Consider the following 25,440-nt stretch of genomic DNA (forward strand, 5'->3'; position numbering starts at 1 on the left):
AGCAGTTGGAGTCCAAAAAGGTCACATCAACCATGAGTGAAGAAAGAAAGGGAAACACTCAGCAAGATGAATTTTGCTCAGAGCATTAATTTTCCCATACCTTCTTCCACAGCAGGGTCACAAGCAATTAAGAGTCCTCATAGTGGGAACGCTTCTACTGACATACTTTCCTCTCACCCACAATTTTTTTTTCAGTTTTCTTACTTTGGGCAGGTGGTCAGTTGTGAGCCAGAAAAGCTTATTTTTATTCACAAATTAACCTAGAAATTAAATTTTCTCAGACAAAAGGTTGAAGTGCTCTTCCCTTCTGTACTTCTCATTTTGCATGAGGTGATCAGCAGCTTTCTATCCACTACTGTTGATTTCTGTCAAGCTACAGGAAAAAATACAATGAAAGCTTTTACATTAATATTTACTCAATAAAGCAGGTGTTTTATGAAAAAAGGGGTTGAGAAGCAAGAAAAGCAAATGTGTGAGAAATACCTCCCTGATCTTAGAATCATAGAATCATAGAATGGTTTGGGTTGGAAGGGACCTTAAAGATTCCAACCCCCCTGCGGGCAGGGACATCTTGAAGAAACAGAGCTGACAACTTTCACATCAGGGTATTTATTTTAATATTTATGGGCTCCTAAATGTTCATCTGATTCCATTTCTCTTTGCAATTCAAGATAAATATCTGAGATTTTGGAAAAGAGAAAGAGTCATCGTGTTAGCAGGAATGACGGTGATAACATAATGCATCAAAATGACAAGATGTCTGAATTGTACTTACCTGGGAATCCGAATAATTTCCATTTACCATCCACTTGGAGGATCACGTGCACCGTTGTACGTGTCTGCACGGGGGTACACGCGGTGTCCAGGGGACCGGCATGTTCCCCTGCACGCTCGGTTACGATGACTGTTTAAAGACACGGCATATGCTTTGCACATCATGTATCTGTTCAGATTTTTAGATCATGCCCATTGGCATGCTGTCTGAGTGCTGCTTTGATTGTGTTACCCATTTGAAATGCCATTTTATCTATGGGTATCTGATAGCACAATCATTCATGTGCAGTCGACTGCATTTATTTGTGGCATGACTTAAATGGTTGCACCTGTAAGTCTACATAAAAAAATCACCTGAGCCTATGAACTGGAATTTGAAGGAAAGCAACAGAATGCACATTTCAGTGTTATTTCTCATTCTTTGGAGCTCTATTTCAATGCCTTTTTTCTTCTCAAAGAAGAGAGAGGCTTTCATTTTTATGCAGGGCTACTGTACGGATACAATAGACATTGCTTTTTAAACCAAGCAATTTTTGAAAATTCTTTTAAGGAAATTTATATACGTGTGTGTGTGTGCAAGCACGCACCTGTGTGTATGCATATTTATATTTCTAACCCCCCACAAACACCTGTTTTCTGTCATGTGAATGTTCTGAAACAATCCTTCATTTTTCGTTTCAGCAAGACAGGGCCGTCTGCCGCGTCCTGCTGGCGCTCCAGGCTCTCTCCTCAGCCTCTCCGCACCGGCTCCCTCCCGCGCAGCACCTCGGCCCCGCTGCGCCTGCCTCCCCTTCCACCTCATCCTCCTCTGGCTCACAAGGAAGGCTCCTTGACATCTCTGAGACCCCCAGAGAGCGCAGTCAGTGCCTGCCAGCCCCTCACCCAACGGAGCAGGGCTGCTGCAGGCGGAGCTGCATGAAACAACCCAGGTGGGGAGAGCGAGATAAAATCCTCCTTCCTCTTCCCCCGGGAAGGGGGAGATAATCAGCAAATAAATTGCAGTTAAATCAGAAAGCACCCTGTCTGCAAAATTAATTGTGGGCAGTGATAGCAGGCAAATAGGCTTCCCTTCTGAAAAGTGCCCCGAGATTTTGAAAGATCTGCAGGAAACAGCTCAGCACAAGTAAAAGTTGCACAATTGAGCTGTGGCATTGGGATCCTAAAGGCTTTGGAGTGAAATAGGTGTGTATCTTTTAGAGAAGGTACTTTACATATCAATACAGCATTTGACACCTTGTAGCAAAACCAAACCCCAGACTGCTTTCCAGGCAGCCTGTTGAGTGCCACTTGGAAAGGGTGGACACATAAAAGGCTTCCCAAAGTGACATCCTTGGATGGCCACAGCAGCCATGCTTCATGGAGAAATGTCTTGTCTGGTTCATGGGAACATCACAACATTGCTGCCATTTTGGGAAATTATTGTCGTGCCTTTTTTGTTTCACAGAGTCAGAGAATCAGAGAATTATAGAATATCCTGAATTGTAAGGGACCCATAAGGATCATCAAGTCCAACTCCCTGCTCCTCACAGGAGGTGAGGTACTAGAACAGGCTGCCCAGAGAGGTTGTGGAGGCCCCATCCCTGGAAGTGTTCAAGGCCAGGTTGGATGAGGCTTTGGGCAACGTGGTCTAGTGGAGGGTGTCCCTGCCCATGGCAGGGGGGTTGGAACTAGATGATCTTTAAGGTCCCTTCCAACCCAAACCATTCTATGATTCTATGATTCTATATGACTAAGAGCATTGTCCAGATGCTTCTTGAACTCCGTCAGGCTTGGTGCCGTGACCACTTCCCTGGGGAGCCTGTTCCAGTGACCAACCACCCTCTCAGTGAAGAACCTCTTCCCAATGTCCAATCTGAACTTCCCCTGACGCAGCTTCATTCCATTTCCTTGTGTCCTGTCACTGGTCACCAGAGAGAGATCAGCACCTCCGCTGCCCCCTGGGAGGAAGCTGTAGACTGCCATGAGGTCACCCCTCAGCCTCCTCTAATCTGAACAAACCAAGTGACCTCAGCTGCTCCTCAGAAGTCTTGCCCTCGAGACCTTTCACCATCTTGGTCACCCTTCTCTGGGTGCGCTCTCATAGATGGTTTTACACATGGTCCTTATACCTTTCAGGCATTCAGATACAACAGGATTGTATCTGAATTGCTACTTAACACACACACACACACACACACTACTGTTTTGCAAAGCACCTGTAATTCTACGGCATCATCATCCATCTGCCTCTTTCTTCATCTAGACATCCCTGGAGTTGGTCTTGCTACAAGTTACTTATGATGGCAGATAATCAGAGGGTATCACAGAGGTGTTAGGGGGACTAAGGATGCTGGTATTATCTCGGTAGTCCAGGAGTATCCCTTTTTCATCGGGGCGGGGGGGGGGCTGTCATCCTCCTCCTTGCAATGAGCAAGGGGTCCTTTAGTCATGTTTACTTAGGCATGACTATGCAGTATACTATATATATATATATATTTATATCTCTTAGGAAAGTTCATACAATTTCATACCATAATGACTAATAGGGAATGAGATTTTCCTAAGAAAATTCAGGCTAGCTAGGAGGAAAATCCCAGTGACAGCGCTCAACCATTAGCACACGTTGCCCTGAGAAAGTTGTACCATTTTATTTTTAAAGTAAATTTTGAACCCTTGCATAGCTAGTCATCCTGAAGTTAAGTGATTTTGCTGACCCCCCCCATTTTTTTTGGCGATTCTGCAGGAACATCCAAGAAAATACCTAATTTCTGGGTCAGCATCACTAGGAGTCAGGAGGGCGGCGGTGGCCCCCGCTTCGCACCGCCCCTCGCACCGCCCGGCCGCCGGCGGCGGGACATCCCCCCCAACCCCCCCCCCCCCCCGCCCGCCCCCGGCCCGGCCCCGCAGCGCAGCGGCGGGGCGGCGCCGCGCTGATGTCAGGGCGCGGGAGGCGGCGGGGAGCGGCCGCCGGCCGGCGGGCAGCGGCGGCGCCGGTATGGCGGGCCCGCTGCGGCTGTTGGCTCTCTGCGCCGCCACCGCGATGCTGCTCCTGCCGTCGCCGGCCGCTCCGCGGAGGCCGCCGCGCTGCGCGCCGCCCTGCAGCTGCTGGCGGGAGTCGGCGCTGTGCGTGGGGGCGGCGGGGGCGCCGCGCAGCCTGCCCGCCGGCCTGGGCTCCTTGTGAGTGCGGGGGGCTGCGGGGGGCTGCGCGGGGCCGGGAGGACGGGGGGAGGGAGGGGGGTGCGGGACGGTCCCGCTTGACGGGTGACTTCTCTTTTTCCAGGAGCCTGGTAAACGGGACCTTCTCCGAAGTGAAGGACAGGATGTTTTCCCACCTGCCCTCCCTGCAGCTGCTGTAAGTATGGCACTGAAAAAACCCAGCGGCCAATTAGCACTTTGCCCGTCCCTCCTAAATAGAGTTGCGGGTGCCCTTGCAGAAAGGGAGGTAATGGGTAAATCCCCAGCTTGTGCAGCCCGGCTGATACAGCTGCTGTTTCATAACAGAGGAATGCATTTTCTGCCCATAAACCACTTCATAAAACGTGTATTTAGTTACTGAAGGAGGACAAAATGTTTTTTGATGCCCTAAGTTCCTTTGTTTTTAAAAAAAAACAGCTTTAATAAGTTTAGGGCAGAGTTTTCCCCCTGGACTCGTATGGTGGCTCTCACTCGTGCTCACTTTGTGCCCGCGAGTCTCCCATTGCCTTTGGGATGCTGCAGGCGTGACGGGGGGCGAGCAGAGGCTGCTGGGACACACCTCAGAGGAAAGCCTCTCTGTGTGTGAAATGCTGGTGCTGTCTGCAGGATGACTCTGTGCTTCAGCATCTGACTTGGAGGGTGGCCCCTTGGATGCCTTCTGACCTGATGGACCTACAGGCAGGGTGGTCCTCTGTCCCAGGGAGCAGTGGTCCAGTTCCCAGCACTCCACAGCCCTCCCTTCTTCCTAACCTCGGGCAAATCGCTTGGTTGTGCCCGTGTTGCAGTCAGGTGTGTGCCTGCAGCTCCGGTAGCTTACCCAAACTTGCTTTCATTTAGCTGTCCTGGGAGGCAGTAGCAGCAAAAGCACGGAGATATGAGGTGCGGTACAACCCTCCTGGGGAGCCCGGATACTTGTTTCTCTGGTTGTCTGCAGAGAAGCCGTGACGCTGCCTGTGCCCTGGCTAGCCCAGTGCAGCCTGCCTGTAACGCCCAATACCAAGCAGACCCTCCGCGCCTCCTCCTGTAAGGACTGGGTTACCTCCAAAGCAAAGACACGCTGCAAAGAAAAATTCGGCAAAAAGATGCAAGGCATGCCAGAAACCCAGGCTAAGCGCTTGCCACAGAGCTAGATGTTAAAATTGGGCTTAGCAAGAGATAGTCCCTAAAAGCATTTGGTAGCATGATGGCTGACCTCCTCTCCTCAGGCACCCCACCTCATTCTCAAAGGCCTGTCTTGCTATTTGGGAGGAGCAGCACCCCATGGAAGATGCTGGGGGGAAGCAGGCGAAGCAAGGGGTGGAGGCTTTCACCTTCTTTAGCGTGGCACCAGTCCCAAACCCAAGTTTTTGTGGGACTTGGGGGCCAGGCAAGGGCAGACCTGTGCCCGCTGGGGAGGAAAGGGATGAATCCAAGGGTGGGTTCAGAAAAACTGTGGGTGGAAAAGTAGAGATGGGGACAATTTGGCTTGTTCTGGACAGTGGTACTGGGAAGAGAGAGGAAGAGCAGATGAAAGTTATCCCTTTTCCTTGGCTGTTGCAGATTTCCAGGAGGAAATATTGGGGGGGGGGGGGGTATGGGGTGGTGGGACAGAGGCCAGTTGTTGAGAAAGTCAGAAGTTGCCCGTGTCACTTTATGCGGTAGATCAGACGCAGGAGCGAGAGGAGTTTGTCACCACCGCCACCTTGGGCCCTGATGAGTTTCGTTGGTTGTTGTAATTTGTGACTTTTCCCTTCAAACGTGAGAAAAAAAGAATGGTTAGATGACAAAAGAGATACATGCATAATTGAGCACTCGGGTACCTCAGGACTGTGTCTTCTGTGGCAGTGGCCATAGTAAAATAGTAACACGAAGATTTATTTTCGATGGCGGTCTGCGTCTTTGTCAGATTTCTTTGGGATAATTTAAGGAGGATTTGTCCAGTATTAGCATAATAACCAAGGATCACAGGGAAAGTTTGCATTTCATGTTCATTAGTCTTCTAAATTAATTTTAGTGGAATGCCTAAAACCATAAAACCCAAGGATTAATAAGTTACTCTACTAAAGCAATTAGTGCAGACATATTGACTTGTAGCAGAAAATTCTGAGATTTTCCAAAAATTATTTCTTCTGAGTAGCGTTTCATTTTTGGACTGAATTAGAAGTTTTGCTATTTTCTTAAAAGGAGATCTCTTATCTGTGCTTTTGAACATCAACACTGGAGATTGTTGTGCTTTGATACAGCAAAGAACGAACTTTGCTGGCAAAGCCGTTCCGTAGCATCCTTCTCCCTGACCGCCTTGCCCTGGCTCAGGTGACAGCCGCTCCAGCACAGCTCTAACCCGTTTTGTCCCCGACGTTCACGCGGGAGGAGCAGGCAGCACTGCCGCTGTTCCTTGCTGCCCGTGCACACAGGGTTTTGCTTTGCAAGCGTAGCAGGGCTCTGTCTCTTGTTGTTTGCGCATGTCTGCATTTTCAGTTGACAAACCGGCGGCAGGAACGGTGTGCTGTCCTCTCATGCCACGGGCTGTAGCCTGTCTGCAGGTCAGGCTTGGAGCATCCACCTGGGAGCACAGAACGTGTGAACGCTGATCCACCGAGACTGCATAAATGAGAGCTGGTGCTTGTATGAAAGGGCCCCCCCCCTTTCTGGGAGCTCAGGAGTGGTGCTGAGATGGTCTCTTGAAAATTTTCAGTGTGGTTGGAGGGGTGGTGGGCAACTGGGGTCCACACTCAGCAGACCTGCCCTCTGTGGATAGCTAAGGCCTCTAAAGACTCTCTGCCCCAGGGACCAGAGAGTTGAGGGCCAGGTAGCATTTAACCAAGGTGAATGGCACAGCGAACATTTTTCCTGGGGAATAGCGGACGCTAACTAGCATCACATTATGCCTTTGATTTATTTTTTTTTTTTTTTTATAGACCATTCCACAGTATTTTATGTGTGCTGCATTGGTGGGGCAATATGGGCTCGAGTCAGTAAGATTAGTTTGGTCATGGGCAATAAACACAATGGGCACAATCCAGTGTGTCAGGTTTTAATGTGCTTTCCTAATGCCTGCTCTCCATTTTCAGCTTGCTGAACTCCAACTCCTTCACTGTTATACGAGATGATGCCTTTGCTGGTCTTTTCCATCTAGAATACCTGTAAGTTTGATATTTTATGTCTTCCCCTGTCCTTATAAATCAAGATGTTTTCATAAGTTGCCAAGACTCCTGCCGTGGAGTCTTAGTCTTTACTGTGATTCCCAGGAGCAGGGGAGATGAGGGATTTATGTTCCACTCCTGTGCACATGTCCCTTACGATGGCTCACCATTTTTCAGAGGTTGTAGTGGATTTTTAAAATATGCCGTGAATGCAAGGTGGCTCTGCAATTCCAGTACACCACAAAAACGTTGCTGAGCAAGAGCTGGCCTGGGCTTTCCAGAACAGTGCCAGCATTGTCAAGGGGTTTTGAACCTCAGGAAAGAGGTGGGAGAGTCTCTTCTGGCCTGCTGGCAGCCTGAAGAGGAGGTGCAGAGTGTCCGTGTACTGCCCAGAACAGCCCTGATTGCCCGCTCTCTTTCCCTAAACTTTCCTCTTCAACTTTGTCTTTGTTCTGATAGCCTACTTAATGCCTGTGGCATTTATCTTTATATTATAAATAATTATAAATATATGAATATATAAATATATTTCATATAAATTATTGTAATTATCTATATAATTATTTAAATTTATTTAACTTTCCTTTTCTTTACTCAGTTCATTTCTTCGTTGATTTTTACATTACCTTCATTTCCCGATCTTTTTTTTTTTTTTTTAGGTCACCTTTTTTTCTTTTAAAAAAAGTATTAGCCCTGGTACCAGGTTGTCCTCACTTCATACTCCAAAGGACTGCCATTTCTCTGTGTTACTGGACACGAGCTGGTATGTTTGAAACTCTGAATATGATCTGAAAAAAATTCATCTTTCCACCCACCTTCCTGTGCCGAAAGGTGGCTGTGGAAAACATTTCTGTCTTTTTTTAAAAGGAAAACCAGTACTCACAAAACTGATTCTTGCTAAAGTCTTGCAGGCAAGCAGGTATTAAGGTGGGGTACACTCAGGACTACTAGTCTGCTCCGTGCGGAGCAGCCAACAATGGAATTTGCAGACCAAGAAATAGAGGATAATGGTAAATGGTATATGCTGAAATCCAGGATTCAGCTACATCTGGATATTTCAGCGATAGTGAGTTATATACTCACTCTCTTTTCCATATGTCTACAGGAAAAAAAGTAATTTGCAGAATGTCTGCAAAAAGGAAGAAAAACATTCGTATGTTGTTTAATTAATGACTTGCTTTCAAGCGCTGGTGAGTCTAATGTGGAGCTTGTCCCAGCAGCATATGAAGTCGTAGCAGTTGTGTTGGTGACTGCAGCCAGACCCCTGTCTAAAAGAAGAAAATCCTGCCCCTCCTCAGCTGGTCAAAGGGAAAGTCTCTGTCCCTGGTTGGCAGCTGCAAACCGGGGAGCAGAGTGAAGACTGGTAAAGCCTTAGAGTTTCAGTGTCCTTTAGCAGCAGCCGAACAAGTGGTCTCAGTTAATGGTTGTGGTCACCCTCCCTGCCAAGTCCACAGAGTTCTTCCTCTTCCCAGCAAATCGCACCTCCACCGTTTGGGGACTAGGTGTGAGTGGCCTTTCTTTAGGGTTTTCTTTGGCCCTGCAGCTGGTAACACCATTACAGCTTCAATAACTCCTGTCTCAGTTACCAGTGATCAGACCTTATGGAGAATAAGAAAAATGACAAACCAGAATGACGAGTTTCTTTGTGTGCAAAGCAAAGTCTCCAGATGAAGAGCAGCTGGGGAGCACCCACAGCAAATACCTATATATCTCTCTCTATATACATATATATCTGTGTCCTGCTGCACTTGCAGCACTGATAGTGGTGTTCAATGCACCCTTAAACTAACTGGCTCCATGTACAGAGTCTAGATAAGACGGGTCTGATAAAGACGGGACTTTTGCTGGTGATCAGAGTCGCGTTCCCAGGGTAGCATCTCTTCGAGGCCAGGTTTGGTGACTCAGAAATCCAGCAAATTACTGAGTCCCAGCCCAAATTTGCATTGTCTCGCTGCAGTCGCGTTTATTTGCAGGGACCGGTGAGCTGGCACTGTGCGGGGATGCCAGGTGCCAGTGAGGGTGTCAGGAGGCAGTTTGGCTCTCTGCTCTGCGGATTGAATTCGTGTCCCCAGACAGCCTTGTAACGGAGTACGGCTGACTCTTCTGACAACCCCCGCGCAGACACAACGCTTTCTCATCCGCACCCTTTGCATGCAGTCAGGGTCCCGGTCACTTCATGAAGGATTTTGGCTATATCTAAACTGCAGAACCCAGACCACTTGTCATCTCCTGCATCCCCATCTTGACTCTCTTGAGAACAGACCTTGGCTCATAGCATTTTTCCTTTATTTTCCTGGAAGTCAAACAAGGATGAAGGAAGGGAGACACTTTTATCCCATAAAACATTTTATAAAGTCAGCATGCAGTTGTCTTCATCCAGGTACAGCTGTACCGTGCAATATCTTGATGGCCACCTGGCAGCAATCGCTTTGCAGGGCTGATGGTGTATTTAGGGATGTGTCCTCAAATGCTTGTGGGTCAAGATGCTCAAATATCAGCTCTTTCTTTAAATGCTGACATGCAGTCAAGAGGAGCGGCATGCTCCTGGAATCGATACGTGCCTGTAATTATTCCCCCAGCACACGGGGCCGTGACTTGTGTGCAGCTGGGCACCCTGCAGAGGTGGTGTCCTGGCTGGAGAGAGCTGAGCTGTGGCAGTGAGAAGAAAAACAAGGCAGCGGTCTTGCCATTTATGCAGACTTCAGATGTCTACCAGTATGTAGCCGCAGTTCCCGTCAGGGCTGTGTGGGTGTGGAGGTGGCACTGTGCTTGCAGCCACGGGACCTCCCCATCAGAACGTCCATCTGCAGCCGGGGCAGCCCCAGCGCTGCTGTGCTGTCCCGTGGTTTTAAAATGTAGGCAATTCATGAGAGGAAGGTAGGACTTTAGCTTCTGAAGTCCATCTCGAAGGCCTCTCCTACACAATCTCTTGCCTCACATAACAACCCTGAGAGGATTAACCACCGAGGAATAATGGTTTTTGCTTTGTTCATTTTGTTCCCCTTCTGCTGGATATTTGTGTCACACGCTCTCCCTTGTGCTGCCCGGTACCTGCATTGTTCCTCATGGTCCACCCAAGGAAAGGGGAAAAGGGAATGTGAGCAGCTCCACCGAGACTTCCCCACCTTTAAGTCTGAAGGGGCGACCCAGGAACCTGCTGAATTTGGAGACCATAGGTTAAAGCACTGGTGATGATAATAATACTGCTAATTAAAGTCTTTTAAAATATTTATTTTTTTGCTTAGATTCATTGAAGGAAACAAAATTGAAACCATTTCAAGAAATGCATTTCGTGGCCTTCGAGACCTGACTCACCTGTAAGTTATTTAACACTTGGTAGAGTAATTTGTACTTGAACAAAACTCTTCTGGGGGACCGCTGGTTTTCCTGCCACGTAGAAAACCTCCCACCTCCCTTCCCCTCCATGCGTCAGCTTCTTCTGGCTGTCAGTAATGTGCCTTCCACAAATTAAAAAATGGCTTTTAAAAAGGTCCTGCTGGGGCAGCACTGCGCCGTGTCCAGCTGCCTGGGGACACTCACAGCTCGTGCTGGGGTGCAGCTGTGACCTGTGGATGCTGCACCAGTACCACCGTCACACTGCCCACTGGTGATTAACATTCCTGTTTCTGTTCAGCGCGCTCAGTGATTGCTCTGTATGTTACGTTTCACTTGGGCAATAAAAAAAATTAATTAATTTAATAAATTTTACTTACGTCAGCTTCTAGCAATCACCATTCTTCAATAAGAATAATTAATATGTGCCTGTTCCTAGTAACTATTAACGATGCCAGTGGCTGGATAGTAGCAGAAAGTTGCTTAGACTTAGTAAGAGTCAGCCAGACAAGAGACAGCAATGATACTAAGCTCTAACTTTCTTTTCTAGTTCTTTGGCCAATAACCATCTCAAAGCTCTGCCAAGGGATGTCTTCAGTGATTTAGATTCTTTAATTGAACTGTAAGTAATGAGACTCTTTCTATTGACTGCCTGCTTCTGTCCCTCCTTTACTCTGAGTTTTATGTTCTGGGTTTGTGTGGTGCACAGAAAAGAAGTAGGCATTTTGTTATTCTAGCTTTTCTCATTTTAAAATTGTTTGCTTGGTAGACTCCTCTAAAATAACTGCAATTTCGTAAATAACTGTTGCTTCTTGTGATGCTGTACTTAGCTTGCATTATTGTACTTCTTTCTGATGTTTCATATAAATTGTTTTTTAGGGAAAGGGAGACAATGAATTTTAAAACTACAGTTTTGCTGAACATTTTTTCCTGTTACTGTTGCATATATTCCCTGAGATTATTTTAGTAAAAGGCATTCATTAAAAAAAAATGCTTTTTTTTCTTGTTTTCGTGCAGCTGTAGCACATTGCTGACTTACTACCAGTGTTTTCTTGTATAACCAATTCATAGAATCATAGAATTGTTTAGGTTGGAAAAGACCATTAAGATCATCAAGTCCAACTGTTAACCTCGCACTGCCAAGTCCACCACTAAACCATGTCCCTAAGCACCACATCTACGTGGCTTTTAAATACCTCCAGGGATGGGGACTCAACCACTTCCCTGGGCAGCCTGGTGCAGTGCTTGATAACCCTTTTGGTGAAGAAATTTTTCCTAATATTCCTAAACCTTTCCTGGTGCAACTTGGGGCCGTTTCCTCTTGTCCTGTCACTTGTTACTTGGGAGAAGAGACCAACACCCACCTGGCTACAACCTCCTTTTGGGTAGTTGTAGAGAGCGAGAACGTCTCCCCTCAGCCTCCTTTTCTCCAGGCTAAACAACCCCAGTTCCCTCAGCTGCTCCTCATCAGACTTGTGCTCTAGACCCTTCACCAGCTTCGTTGCCCTTCTCTGGACACGCTCCAGCACCTCAATGTCTTTCTTGTAGTGAGGGACCCAAAACTGAACACAGTCCTTGAGGTGTGGCCTCACCAGTGCTGAGTACAGGGGACGATCACTTCCCTAGTCCTGTTGGCCACACTCTTTGATACAAGCCAGGATACCAGTGGCCTTCTTGGCCACCTGGGCACACTGCTGGCTCATATTCAGCTGGCTGTCAACCAACACCCCCAGGTCCTTTTCCACCAGGCAGCTTTCCAGCCACCTTTCCCCAGGCCTGTAGTGTTGCATGGGGTTGTTGTGACCCAAGGGCAGGACCCAGCACTTGGCCTTGTTGAACCTCACACAATTGGCCTCGGCCCATCCAGCCAGCCTGTCCAGATCCCTCTGCAGAGCCTTCCTACCCTCAAGCAGATCGACGCTCCCACCCAAGCTGCTAGTCAGCTTCCCCTATTTTTGGCTTGGCTCTCCCAAATAGCAAAGTATAATTGTAAGCCACAGAAATTGCCAAGGGATTGAAAACCAGGTACAGTGTTGAAATTACACATACATTAGTAGGGGTAGGTTAAATTGACTCCACATCAGCAGTGACTCTAAAAATACGAGCCTTACATCTGTATTTTAATGTAACACAGAAATGGTACCAGCAAGGCCGCTCCGTCAGACAGCGGTACTGGAGTGGTTTAGTGAAGGAATGGGATTTATCTGTGTAGATGGTGGGAAGGAGGCTTGCAGCAGACAACCACACTGTCAGGATTTATTACATTATAGTCCTAATCCTATGAAAACTTACAAACATGAGTGACTTTACAGGTGAATCACAGTGCTCTATTAGTAAGATTATACGTGGGCATATTTCCTAGATTGAAACAGTTTTTCCAAGGACAATGCCTCAGTGAAGGAAAGTCAAAACTTACTCATAGGAAGAGAGTCGAAATAAAACTTAAGAAACTTCCCTGTTCTCAGTTCAAAACCAATTCAAGGCTACTCAGATATTTTTAAATTCAGTATGTCAAGGTGATAACAATTCTGTAGTATTCATATTGCTATCAACCTTTTCAAATATGTTTATTTCTGTGTGTTTTTTAGAGATTTAAGGGGAAATAAATTTGAGTGTGACTGCAAAGCCAAGTGGTTGTTTTTGTGGTTAAAGATGACAAATTCCACTGTTTCTGATGTCCTGTGTATTGGTCCAGCAGAATATCAGGATAAGAAGTTAAATGATGTGACAAGTTTTGATTATGAATGCACCACTACAGGTATTCAGAATGTATATTTCTAAGCACACTACAAATGGTTAAATATCAGAAGTTTAGACTATACCCTTTTGCTTCTGTGAACATGACCTGGGGGGAGGAAAGGGTTACATACAAAGCACTTGGAGTACTAGAACAAGCATAAAATGGGAAAATTACATTTTGAAGCCAAAATAAGTAGCGAGTTTTTATTTGGATTAAGTGATAATGGGAGAAGAGCTCTGACTATTCATATGCCAAAAGACTTGATTATGACTCACTTTGTGACTTAATTTTCATCACAGAATGCTTTCTATTATGTGGAATAAGGCCATATAGTTATGGCAGATGAGCTTCCCAAAATCTCTGTATTTCACAGAAAGCAATGAAAAGAAGTTCAAATAATGTGGCTATATCTGTTATCTTTATTCAATAGGCCACAATTTAATAGCATCAAATGTGGCGGCAATACTGCCAGCAGGTCTTCATGGAACTCCATTAAGTCGGAGAAAAATGTCCAATAATATTCTGACTACTGTCTTGTTTAGGATCTTGATTTTTATTTTAGGTAATGTAAAGCATGCTGAAGGAAGTGAAGAGAAACTTGCATGTGGTTATGCTTATATTTTATGACTGAACAGCCGCAGTTACCTATCTTTAAATGTAGTCACATCATGTAACTGAGAATATCAGCTGCAAGTATTGTTTTTCATCTTTCATGTATATGATGTCAGCACTCTCCCTTTTTTCTCTACAGTAATATTAGAGCATTCGAGCTCTCATCTGTCATCAAGGCAGTCATCATCATTAAGACACAATAGAAAAGTTGATTGCTAGTAATGTAAAATAAAGTTACAGGACAAAGTATGAAAGGTAATCCAAGGGCTGTGTGTAAAGGAAAAGAGAATTAACTCAGAATTCAAAACTATGTCAGAAGAGCAGCAGAGGTAAAGCGCAATTATCTGCCACATGAAAGGATGTCAAAAACAGGAGAGCAATGTAGCTTAGAACGGTACCAAAGTTATGTTCCTGTGTCTGCCAAATCACCGAGATGCGAAAGTACAAAGTAAAATCAGGCTTTATTTCATTTCTATCATCTAGTTTAAGCAATTGCACTGCACTAACAGTGTGCGAGAACAAGACTTATCTACCTGGTCCTCAGACCTATACCAACCTACCTGCCCTCTGTCATCTCTTTGTACCTAGAAACCTAACTATAAACTTGCTACAGGCAAAATTCACCCCTAATGTTAGTCCCTTTGTCTGCTGTAAATGAAATTACACCAAGCATAAGTCTAATTTCACATGCTGTAGAGTTTGCTGGGGAGCTAAGGCATTACGTGGTGCAAGGATTGCCCAGCTGAATATTTGTTCAAATGCCATCAGAGAAGTGCTCTCGCAGCGCAGCATACAGCTGTAATACACTCTTCAGATAGTGAAGGATGTTTTCAAACCATTCTCTGGCTGCTGTGAGGGAAGGCTCTGTGCCTAACCCCTCTGGCCTGGCGGCAGCAGCAGCAGGCTTCCCAGAGCTCCGGTGCGTGGTGAAGGTGGAGGGGGCAGAAGGCGTGGAGCTCTGGCATCCTTACAAAGTGACCGAGAGGGACAGACTGTGTGCAGAAATGACCCAGAGAGAAAAGAGACAAACCAGAGATGAGTAGAAATGCAAGTCTTCAGGAATGTGTCACCCTTGAGACAGCACCATGTCCCCTGCACTGAAGCTGCCTTGCTCGAGCTGTAACGCTCCGGTGGCCTCGGTAGTCTGTGGCGTCAGGCCACAGCTGCTTTCTCCTTCTCTGCCTTTGCCTCCCCCAGATCCAAAGGGAGTGTAAATATGCCCATATTCATTCCCTGAGGACTGGTTAATCACAAGCTCAGGCTTGTACCACGTTCTGAAGTAAAGCAACATAGCCTGTAGGTGTGTCCTCCTTTCCCACTCGGTGATGGGCAGTGCTCGGCAAACCTCTTTCATTCATGTTAGTCTCTAGTATCATGTTTCCCTCCTTTGCCAGGCATGATCAGACTTTCCATCATTTGTGGTCTCTGGTACTCTGTGACTGGATGTAGGATGAGGTAACAAAGCAGTTGCTTGGTAAAATGTACATCTTGGCAGCTCCATCAGTTCATTGCATCCGCTGAACTGCTACAATGGTAATGGGAGGAGAGACGTGCTGCCAAATTAAAAAAAAAAAAAAAGCCAGAGAACAAAATGATTTAGACCGTTGGTGATCTGCACTTTTAACTCTTTTTGTGATAGCATCTCTTTTCCATTTCTCACAGCTTGCATCGTGGAAGCGGGTTAAGCCGTTTCACTTTGTTTCTTGTCTTTCTCCCGCAAGAGTCTGCGAGGAGGCTGTGCTGTAGCTGTAAGCATGGCAGGGGAATGTGCACGCACTTTCAGGAGACTGGAAAACAGGCCTCGCACTCCCACAGTCACTGGAAACAGGCTGTGTGCGTGCCTGGGACCTGCTTTGCCCAGACCTGCCAGCAAGGATCATCTCGCCAAGCTTCAGAAGCTTGGTGTTTTCTGTCTTTACTTAGCTGAGGCTGCCTTCTGGAGGTGGTCCCCTCCCCGCTGGCTGGAAGGAAGGTAGTTTGCAAATTAAGAGTTACCTGCTCCATACTCACTCCCGTGCCACCATGGGGAGAGATGGGAAGGGATGGCTAACGCTCCCTGACGGCACCCCCAGCTAGCCTCACCTGGAGTGGAAGTCTCCACTGCTGGGAAGAAGGGCCATGAGGACAGGGGGACCAACTGGCAGCCGAGTCGCAGGATGCAGTTTAGGAGCTGCTGCCCAAACAGGTCATAGAATGGTTTGGGTTGGAAGGGACCTCAAAGATTATCTAGTTCCACTTTCTCTTTGGTGACCTCCAGTGTTCCCCGCATGCTCCCTGGCTGCTCTGCCAGCATTGGCACTCCTGTGTGCTGGGATCAGCCAGAGAAGCAGCTGCCGGGAGGGAAGTCAGCCCAACAGCAGCAGTGTTGGGTCCCTCATCCATGACGGCTCACACCAGTTCAACAGCCAAAGGAGCAGAGGCGAAGCAGGCGGCTGGAGGATGGGGAGACCACCCCAGCCCTCAGCTGGCAGAAAGCAGCATTAAAACCACGTGTCCTGAGACAGGGAGAGTAAAACTGTGCATCAGGGTGAGAGGAAGAGAGTGACCGCCTGTGCAGCCAGCAGCATGGGGGAAGTGAGGCCCGCGTCCCCTTCCCTCTCCTGAGTAGGCTGTTCCAGCTTAAAAGAGAAAGGTGTTGTGAAACCCTGTATTTACAAGGTCTTTCTAGCGTTAAAGCAAGGCATGTGGACCTGCCTGCAAAACTAAATTGAGCCCCCAAGACCTAAATTTTTGGCAAGCCTAATGTGGCAGCATCTCTTTACAGTGTAACCCAGTTCCACATTAGAGTCTAGTATTTCCAACTGGTGCTATAAATGACATTTTTTGGTTTTTACTGATTATGACTGATTTTGTTACCCATTTTTACTCATCCAGTGACATAAAGAGCCCAATGACAGGTACAAGTAAAAATAGCTGTGTTAACACTGCATGAGCTTCTGAATGAGCAGTGGGTTTTAACACACAGACTGGTTTGTTTTAATTCACAGATTCCCTCGAAGTGTTTCACAACTGTTCAGATTTCAAGAGATGTCTTTTTCAGCTTTAGATTTTTGGAGGGTTTTTTTCCTCAAGATTTAAAAAATAATTTGATTTTCTGTGACTGTATCTGCTATTGTTCTACCCTTAGCTACCTTTCATGATTTATCACTTACTTTTACTTTTTGCATACTTCAGTGTCAGTTTTCTCCAGTATTTTCCCAGTGAGAATGAAGATAACTTTCTTGTTTTCCTACCAGCATTTATGAATCAAGCCCAAACTCTATTTATAGTAGTCCCTCGAAGAATAGAGACTGTCATTTCTTTCGCAGCTGTAGAATCTGCTCTATTTGTTTAATGGTAGTCATCTATCTTTATTCTCCAGAAGTGTAACTCCTCAAGGGCAAGGCTTTCAAGCATGCAGAGACAGATAGTTCTTCATTCAAAAACAATTATTTCATAATGCACTAAAATGAGGGATTCGAGTGAGGACTTAATTACCATTTCACCAAAATCCCTGGATGCTCAGGCCCTTCCAACGCAGGAGTGCATGGTGAAAGCATCTAGCAAATACAGCTTGGAACAGAGCAGTGCGTGGTTCTGCAGAGAAACTCCATTGTAGTGGAAGATGCATTTCCTTTTCTATATATCTATATCCATACATCACTTCAGTGCTGGCCTTCTGCCACGTTCGAGACCCAAGTGCTGGCTTTCTTTGTCAGGTCTGCTATACTAATTTCTCTTTCTGATAATAATGACCTTGCCCAAGATCAAATTCAGACCCAAGTCTCCTCGCTTTGCCCCAGATCGGCTCTGTGCTGACTGCTGACTTAGCCCAGGGTTAACTTCAGAGTTAAATTTACAAAGGCACTTGTATTTTGAGAAGAAATCTTCAATTTTGGAGTTACATTCTTAGTCTTTACGGGTTGCTCCAACTCCTCAGTCTTAGTATCTAGAACAAGTTTTCCACTGGATAGTGATTTGCAGGTTGGTTATATTTTATGCCTAAACTACTTTACAATGCCCCATAAAACGTTATGTTAACTGAGTTTTTGATTACACCATTTTGTCTATGGTCTAGGCGAAATGGGGTTATCCCCAGGCAAACTTCAGATTATCATTTCACTTTCTGCCTGGTTTAGCATAACACAAATTGCTAGTGATTAAATTTGCATGACTTAAGAAGTTATTGGACTTCAGCTGGAAGTTGCTGTCTCTCAGCTTGAAAGTGATTCTAGCAAGGCCATTTCACTTGACGGGAAAGCAACTTCCAGCTGTGGGGAAAGAGACTTCTCTCTTGATATCCTGATTTCATTGATACCAGCCAGCCTAGCTGGAAAATCTGATTTCTGCCACTATTTACCTATTTGATCTCCTTGGCAACTGTATTTCTAGAGGACAGTTTATGAAGCCTAAAGCAGGAGAAGCTTTCCCCTGTTGCTGCATGCCTGACGTGAGCACTGACACTTCCATGCTAGTGTTATACAAAATCCAGAGTATTATTTAACTCATTTTTCAGTGTTAATGGTTACAATCAGCAACCACTTAATCTGTGTTTCCAGCAAGGATGTATCCTAATTGTTGTAAATATGTTTCTAGATTTTGTTGTTCACCAGATTTTGCCCTACCAGTCAGTTTCAGTGGATACGTTCAACTCAAAGAATGATGTGTTCGTAGCCATTGCACAGCCCAGCATGGAGAACTGCATGGTGCTGGAGTGGGATCACATTGAAATGAATTTCAGGAGTTATGACAATATCACAGGTATATGAACACTGGGATTCCAGTCATTGATGAACTGTTGGTGTTTCACAAGGACAAGATTCGTAGGTGGGACTAGCTGATGGTTTTTGTTCTGAATCTCTACTGAAATCTGCAGATCAAAGTGCGTAATGTTTGGACACGAGTGACTTCATGGAGTGGTGCGTCTTGTTAATACATGCGCTTTTAACCTTGCTGTAGCACACAAACTAGGCTTTTTTTGTCTGACCTTGTAGATTGTTCTGAAGGCACAAAGACTTGCTGTGAATGTCACACCGTGGCCCCGCTTAGACACTCACTGCCTGAATCACACTGCTAGTTAAAGTATAGGCTGAAAGACCCCTCACTTTCGCCAAAGTGCCTGCAAAATAGAACATAAAAATACTGTATTGCATGTAGAAGGAAATAGGTCTGAAGGATGCATCTATGGTAGGCTGGCCAGGAAAGCGTGTTTCACAGCTGAAGATGACATAGGAATATTTAAACTGTGGTTGTTACCTAAAGTGATGTGCTGTAAAGCTTTCACATTTACTTTCCATTTACAAAAATGCTAAATTAGATTCCCCATCAAATAAAAAGCTCATGTGGATGCCAGGAGATTTTCTAATGTTAACAACCATTCTCTCACTAACCAACACTCATGGTGCTATACAGAGTTCAGTCACACCATGACAGCAGGGACAGAGTCTTTAGAGCTTTTACATGCTGCCCAATTTCCCAACTATTCCAAGCTACTGGGTTTGAGCTTTCAGGAGCTACATCTATCCATGCAGCATCCTTCCCTCCTCTTCCTTGTTATGTGTGATAGATTATTTTTTACCTTACATTTTGGGAAACGAAGAGCATCCTCATCTGGTGTTGTGGGAAGTCTACAAAGGCAGCAAGCACCTACCTCCTCAGATCAACTGTGTGTGACACTAGTGAAAGTTTACAAGATGCTAATGCTTTGTTAGGAAATTTTGGAAATGAAAAATTTGGGGTTTTCAGGTTTCATTGTGTTTTTTTTAGCTTGGGGGAAATATGTACCAGAGGATGTAAACTGAGAAGTCAATGGCCCAAAGAGAACTAGCAGAACTCTAGAAAAGCTCTGGAAATTGAGAGTTTAGGTCATTTGCAAAGACAGCTGTTTTCTGGATGTATTTCATCTTCCTGTGAATGACACGATTAGGAGACATTTCTGCTGGGGACTTGTGTCCTAGCTCCACACCCAGCATGCACGCCAAGGCTCATTTCTCGAACGACTGTCCTGTGTTCCTGGAATGCCCAAGCTTAAGCTCTGGACTCTGAAATGTGAATGAGACTTTTGCCAAGGGACACAGGCAGGTAAAGAGCCTTTTGTGGAGCCTAAAGAGTGTTTTGTAGAGCTCAGGAGCTGGCTATGCGCTCCATGAGGAGTTTCATTGCTAACGATATGCTTGGCATTCAGATGGCCAAATTTAGCCCTTTACAACACCTGAAGTAGTTGTCGTGATTGCCTTTAGAGTCAACATGCAGAGGATAGGTGTTGCTATCCTCTGCAGGAGACGTCTACAGGCCAGGTGAAATCTTTTCTAGAGTGCTTTTTGACTCAGTTAGACTAGAAAGAGCCTGGATGATCAGCTCAAACATCTGTGACTACGCTACAGATATCTTACAGTACCTGAGATGAATCCCACCCCTCCTGCCCTGGAAGGGCGGTAGATCATCCCAGGCTGGCTGTGAAACATCTATGGGTAGGGGGCCAGCAGAGATGCCAGGGCGAGTCTCCTGCAGTGACTGTGACCGTGCATAGAAGAGTGGGTGCAGATGCCCTTCTACTTAAACTGTATGTTTCAGAGAGGAATTCCTCTCTTCTTCCAAAAAAAACCTTTTGTAAATAGTCTAGTTGTTACTTTCTTGATGTGGATCTTGTATAGTGACTTGATATTCCCAAAACAGACCACAGCTCAATCTGATCTAATCTGGCAACTGCAGTATTCCTAAATATTTCTAGTTTAATGTAATCTCAAGGAGACTTAACAGAAACAACAGAGTTTAATTTATCTTTTTCATTCTGCTGTCAGGTGATATATCTAAAAGATGCATCAATATTTCTATTTATAGTATCAAAAAGCTGACTCTGGCCCTCTTGGAGCAAGAAAAATCGACTATATTTCATTCTTCTACTTAAACTGGAAAGATAGACATTCCAAGAATAAGAGAATTTCAGATTCCTGCTGAGTCATGAGATAACAACTCTTGTTATTTTGGAATAATAAAATTTGGCTTAAATAATTGGTTTGATATTAGGGGTCATGTGTTTGAACAAACAAAGAAAAAGTATTCTGGATAAAAAGGAATGAGCATTTTAGGGTACATCATACTGGCACACCGTGAGGGTGTGGCATTTCCAACACTGGAAGTCATCTTTCCAGTTATTGCAGAGAAAAAAGTATGAAAAGAAAGTCTGACAGCATGTAGTAAAGACAGAATTATGAGGTGGTGAAGATTTAAAAAAAAGGGGTGGGGCGATTTGGTGATATATCTGTGGTTTAAAAGGTGCTTTGTACTGAGGTAATATATTTGCTTTTTTTTTTTCCTTTGGGCAATAGGTCAGTCCATAGTGGGATGTAAAGCCATTCTGGTTGGTGACCAAGTCTTTGTGGTGGTGGCACAGCTCTTCGGTGGCTCACACATTTACAAGTACGATGAAAGCTGGACAAAGTTTGTCAAATTCCAGGATATCGAAGTATCTCGCATTTCCAAGCCAAACGATATAGAGCTTTTTGAGATAGACAGTGAAATGTTTTTTGTGATAGCAGATAGCTCTAAAGCAGGTTTGTCAACAGTGTACAAGTGGAATAACAAAGGATTTTACTCATACCAGTCCCTTCATGAGTGGTTCAGGGACACTGATGCTGAGTTTCTCGATATAGATGGGAAATCACATTTAATCCTCTCTAGCCGCTCCCAGGTTCCCATTATACTCCAGTGGAACAAAGCTTCCAAAAAGTTTGTCCCACACAGTGAAATCCCCAACATGGAAGATGTCTTGGCTGTGAAGAGTTTCAGGATGCAAGATAACCTGTACATCACACTCACAAGATTCATTGGTGACTCCAGAGTTATGAAATGGAATAGCAAACAGTTTGTGGAGATACAGGCTCTTCCATCCCGAGGAGCCATGACGCTGCAGCCTTTCTCCTTCAAGAACAATTACTACCTAGCCTTGGGAAGTGACTATACCTTCTCCCAGATATACCAGTGGGATGGTGAAAAGAAGCTCTTCATGTTATTTAAAGAAATCTATGTGCAAGCGCCACGGTCTTTCACAGCTGTGTCAACGGATCGAAGAGATTTTTTCTTTGCCTCTAGTTTTAAAGGAAACACTCAAATATTTGAACACATCATCATTGACTTGAGTTTATGAAAAGCTGCTGGAGTGAAATTCATGTGGAATGACATTCATACACAAGCAAAACAAAGAGAGACCTTTCAAAAAACAAGGTGCACCTGTGGAGTATGATGACATTTTCCGAACTTTTCAAACTTGCATATTAATCGGGGATTGCATTTACTTGGTTACTGCATGACATGTCCATTTTATCCTTTTTCAAAGACACTTTGTAATCTGTAGTCATTCAGAGGAGAGTGCAGTGCATTAGGATTAATGTTGACATCTAAGAGAATGATCTAAATTTTACCCAGAAAACTACCTTGAACATCTCATAAAGAAAGTGAAGAATAAGCCATACAAAGCGTAGAAATGATCTTGACTCTTAAACTAACATGTTAGTAATGATTTTAAGATTAGAGCTAGTTGACGGTTGCTGATGAATTGTAAAAGCAAACACTGATGTTCCAGAATACACTGCTTTGGTTTCTTAAGGTCTGTCTTCAAAAATCTGTCTTTGTGGTTTATAGTAAGTCTGAGGCATCATTTTAATTCATTGTAGATTAAAGGGAAAGTCAAAATCTATTGCCATTTTTTTCCCATTATTCACTAGTTCAGCAACAACTTGTGCATAACACATAGCCCAGCCCACAGTAACTAGGTAGCCAGGAAAAGAAGGTTATGTCCCTTCTAGACTGTGAGATCTTAATAAGTTACCATAGACAAAAAATAACAAACTACAAATTCCATCCACTTCCTGTTTTAATAGATATTCCAGAAATTCACCCCATTTTGCCCTAATTCATACTCTTCCTGATGATCCCAGTAGGTTCTGGGTTATTTTAACAAGTAAACCTGTTGTGATCTCTCATACTAGAAGGCACAGCTTAAGCTTAGCCTGAAACACACATCTACATTCATGTACTCTGTGCTGTAGCTCGCCTGTACGCAAGGACATGATTTATTCTCCAGCGTTCTCCCCCCCAGCACAGCTCAAAAGCAATAAATTCAAGGTTTGGTTATCGCAAGCTGTATTTGGGGAATCCTCCTTCAGGCTGAGGTTTAAATATGACTTCGGTATCACCAAATCTTTTGAAACCAAGGCAGCTGGATCTGTTTCAGGCTAGAGCTAACCCTACCTCCAAGAAGAAGGTTTTCCTCTCGGTGGTTCCAGGCTTTCACTGGGTTGCCAAACCATTGAAAGTTAAACAGGAGGATGTGAACAGACCATGCCACATTGCTGTTTTGGGTGGCTACAGACTAAGGCATTCAGTCCTGGCACGCAGAGCCTCTGTTGCGGTAACAGCCAGGGACCATTTTGCCAGAAAGGCTCTCCACCATCCTTACCCAACACAGCTGTGTATCAGAGCCCTTGTTTGTTCACTTACACAATATGTTTCTTTAAGTTGTCATACCACTTAGCATATCAGGTGGTTTTATCATGTCTTGCTGCTGCTGCCTTGGATAATAGGGAGGCTTTGCATAAAGCTGGCAGAGCAAAGGAAACTGTCCTTTATTCCTTCATACTCAGGGCTATCTCACCACCTCTGTGCTGAGTGAGCTTTGTGTTTTTGCCCTGGACATGTTAAACATGGTCTATTGTCACAAATAGAGATGTTCTCACAGGCTTTCCGACATCCAAGACGTGAGCAGTGCTGCAGAAGAGGATTATACACAAGGACTCCCATGAGGAGTCATAACCTACCAGTGACCTGGAATATCACAGCCTTCCCCAACTTTTGCCTCACTGCTATGAAATAAAATTATTACTGTCAGAGACATAACTAATTTTATTCTGGTTTTAAATGACATGTTAATTTTTTTCCTATAGAGGTGCTCATCCTGGTTTTATTTTTAATGACATTGGGAACTTTGCCCATCCAGCCATCTGAAGTATTGCACTCTGCCAATCCCAATGCGGTGTCAGTCCCATTGGTTCAATCAGACCAGTAGATGCAAACCAACCCTCTGCAGCAGGTTTTGGCAATACCTCTCCTAGGATTAGGCTAACAAATTGACAAAATGAAGAGATGATTTGTATGTCTGCCAGTGAATGCAATTTCTTATCGTGTACCTAGTTTACTTTTTAAAACGGGTATGGCTGGCAAGCAACGTTTCTTTAAACCGTGTTGTAGGAAGGCATTTATTGTTTTTCTGTCTGGCATGCATGCTTCAGTAGAGTCAGGTGTTCTGCCAAGGAGGGGCGTTTCTTGGTATGCTAGTGCTTTCTTTCAGGGCTCACTGCTAGTACCATTCACTCGCAAGGGGCATCAGTCAAACAGCTAAAAGCTAGTTTAGAGAAATTGGATCTTGACATTTTTTACTTGAAGGGAAGGAAGAGGATGGAGGAAAAGGGCTTGTGTATCCAATACCAGGAGATTGTACTGTTTCGATAGACAAGGGGATTTTGAGACGTGGCTATCAAGTTGAATTAAATTAAAATGGTCTCTGCAGAGACAGGCTTAATCAAGAGGATAAAGTGATCCACAGGAGTCTAGCTCATTCACACGGGACCAGAAGAAAGTGAGGGAAATGAATTCTGCGGGCAGGCTGCCACATCTGCTGTGTAGCTGTGTTGGTTGGTCTGAAAGCCCAGCTCCGTATCCCTCCCGGCTTCAGGAGGAGCCTGGAGTCAGACGCCGGCCAGCCTCTTCTGCTGAGTTAGTGCACAGGAGGGCAAAGCAGCTAAGAGGGTGGGCAGGAAGCACCAGCTGATTAAGAAAAGGTTACATTTCACAGGATTAAACAAAGGCAGGGTGTCAAAAAAAGCCTTGTTCTGCTCTTCCTGCTCCCAAAGAAAAGCTGCAGGACGCAGCTATCACAACAGAAATCACTAAGCATCAAAAATACTTTCTGCCTTTCTAAATGCAACAACAGTTTTGTCTCCATGGCCTATATACTGTAACAGAAATTGCACTATGCAAATCCATAATTTATTGCAACTGTTAGACCATCAGAACAGTGAGAAAGGGTAACAGAACATGCCACCTGGTGATTTTTAATGTATTCCAAAATACATACAACCATGTAAAGAACAGTAGTTTGTATAAGCATAGATTTAATACAATGTGCTAGCTATAGTGGGAGCATTTTAAGGCTGTATATACATTGAGCTTTTTTTAGTAAAGAGGAGCTGATGCAATCTATGCTACTGACACATGTATGTACTCTTTCAATATATGAATAAAATGTAGTTAATGAGACTAACAGCAGTGCGTCGTGCGTGTTAAAATATCCACACTGTGCAGATCCACGCTGCCAGAGGGATGCACAGAGTGGAAGAACAGGTCCTTGTCCATTTATGATCGGTTTTGGCTTTTGGAAACGTGGAGGAAGCCGTGCTCAGCTCAGTTAAATTCAGTTTCTGTGCCTGAGGTAGCTCGGACCTCCAAGGTTTTGCCGTTCCCTGGCTTTCCCCTTCACTCTTTCCTTACACCCCATCTAGTGTTAGCAAGTATGTAATGCAGCTACTACTACGATTTTCGGTTCACGTTAAACTCAGTTGTTTCCTTTCTTTCTTAGCACAAAACCAAGAGATCTTAATTTTCGAAATAATTTTGCAAAGATACTTAAGGTAATTAAGCAGGTTTCTTACA

The 25,440-nt window shown here is 44.9% G+C and overlaps 1 protein-coding gene across 1 annotated transcript; it reads left to right on the forward strand.

The window, feature by feature from the left end:
* Positions 1-3,671: 3,671 nt before the first annotated feature.
* Positions 3,672-25,051, forward strand: LGI2 (leucine rich repeat LGI family member 2). The gene is made up of 8 exons (XM_075752385.1): positions 3,672-3,930; positions 4,034-4,105; positions 6,999-7,070; positions 10,316-10,387; positions 10,954-11,025; positions 12,992-13,161; positions 18,331-18,495; positions 21,063-25,051. The coding sequence occupies exons 1-8, from the start codon at positions 3,749-3,751 to the stop codon at positions 21,878-21,880; spliced, it is 1,623 nt and encodes a 540-aa protein (XP_075608500.1). The 5' UTR covers positions 3,672-3,748; the 3' UTR covers positions 21,881-25,051.
* Positions 25,052-25,440: the final 389 nt, after the last annotated feature.

Source organism: Balearica regulorum, chromosome 4 (assembly GCF_011004875.1).
Source record: "Balearica regulorum gibbericeps isolate bBalReg1 chromosome 4, bBalReg1.pri, whole genome shotgun sequence".
NCBI classification, from domain to species: domain Eukaryota; kingdom Metazoa; phylum Chordata; class Aves; order Gruiformes; family Gruidae; genus Balearica; species Balearica regulorum.

Bases quoted from the DNA above. Each gene is read 5' to 3' on its own strand.
- LGI2 (XM_075752385.1), top strand. From the start codon at position 3,749: ATGGCGGGCCCGCTGCGGCTGTTGGCTCTCTGCGCCGCCACCGCGATG. The intron at 7,071-10,315 runs GTAAGTTTGATA...TTTTTTGCTTAG, and splicing joins CTTTTCCATCTAGAATACCT to ATTCATTGAAGGAAACAAAA. The intron at 10,388-10,953 runs GTAAGTTATTTA...TTTCTTTTCTAG, and splicing joins CTTCGAGACCTGACTCACCT to TTCTTTGGCCAATAACCATC.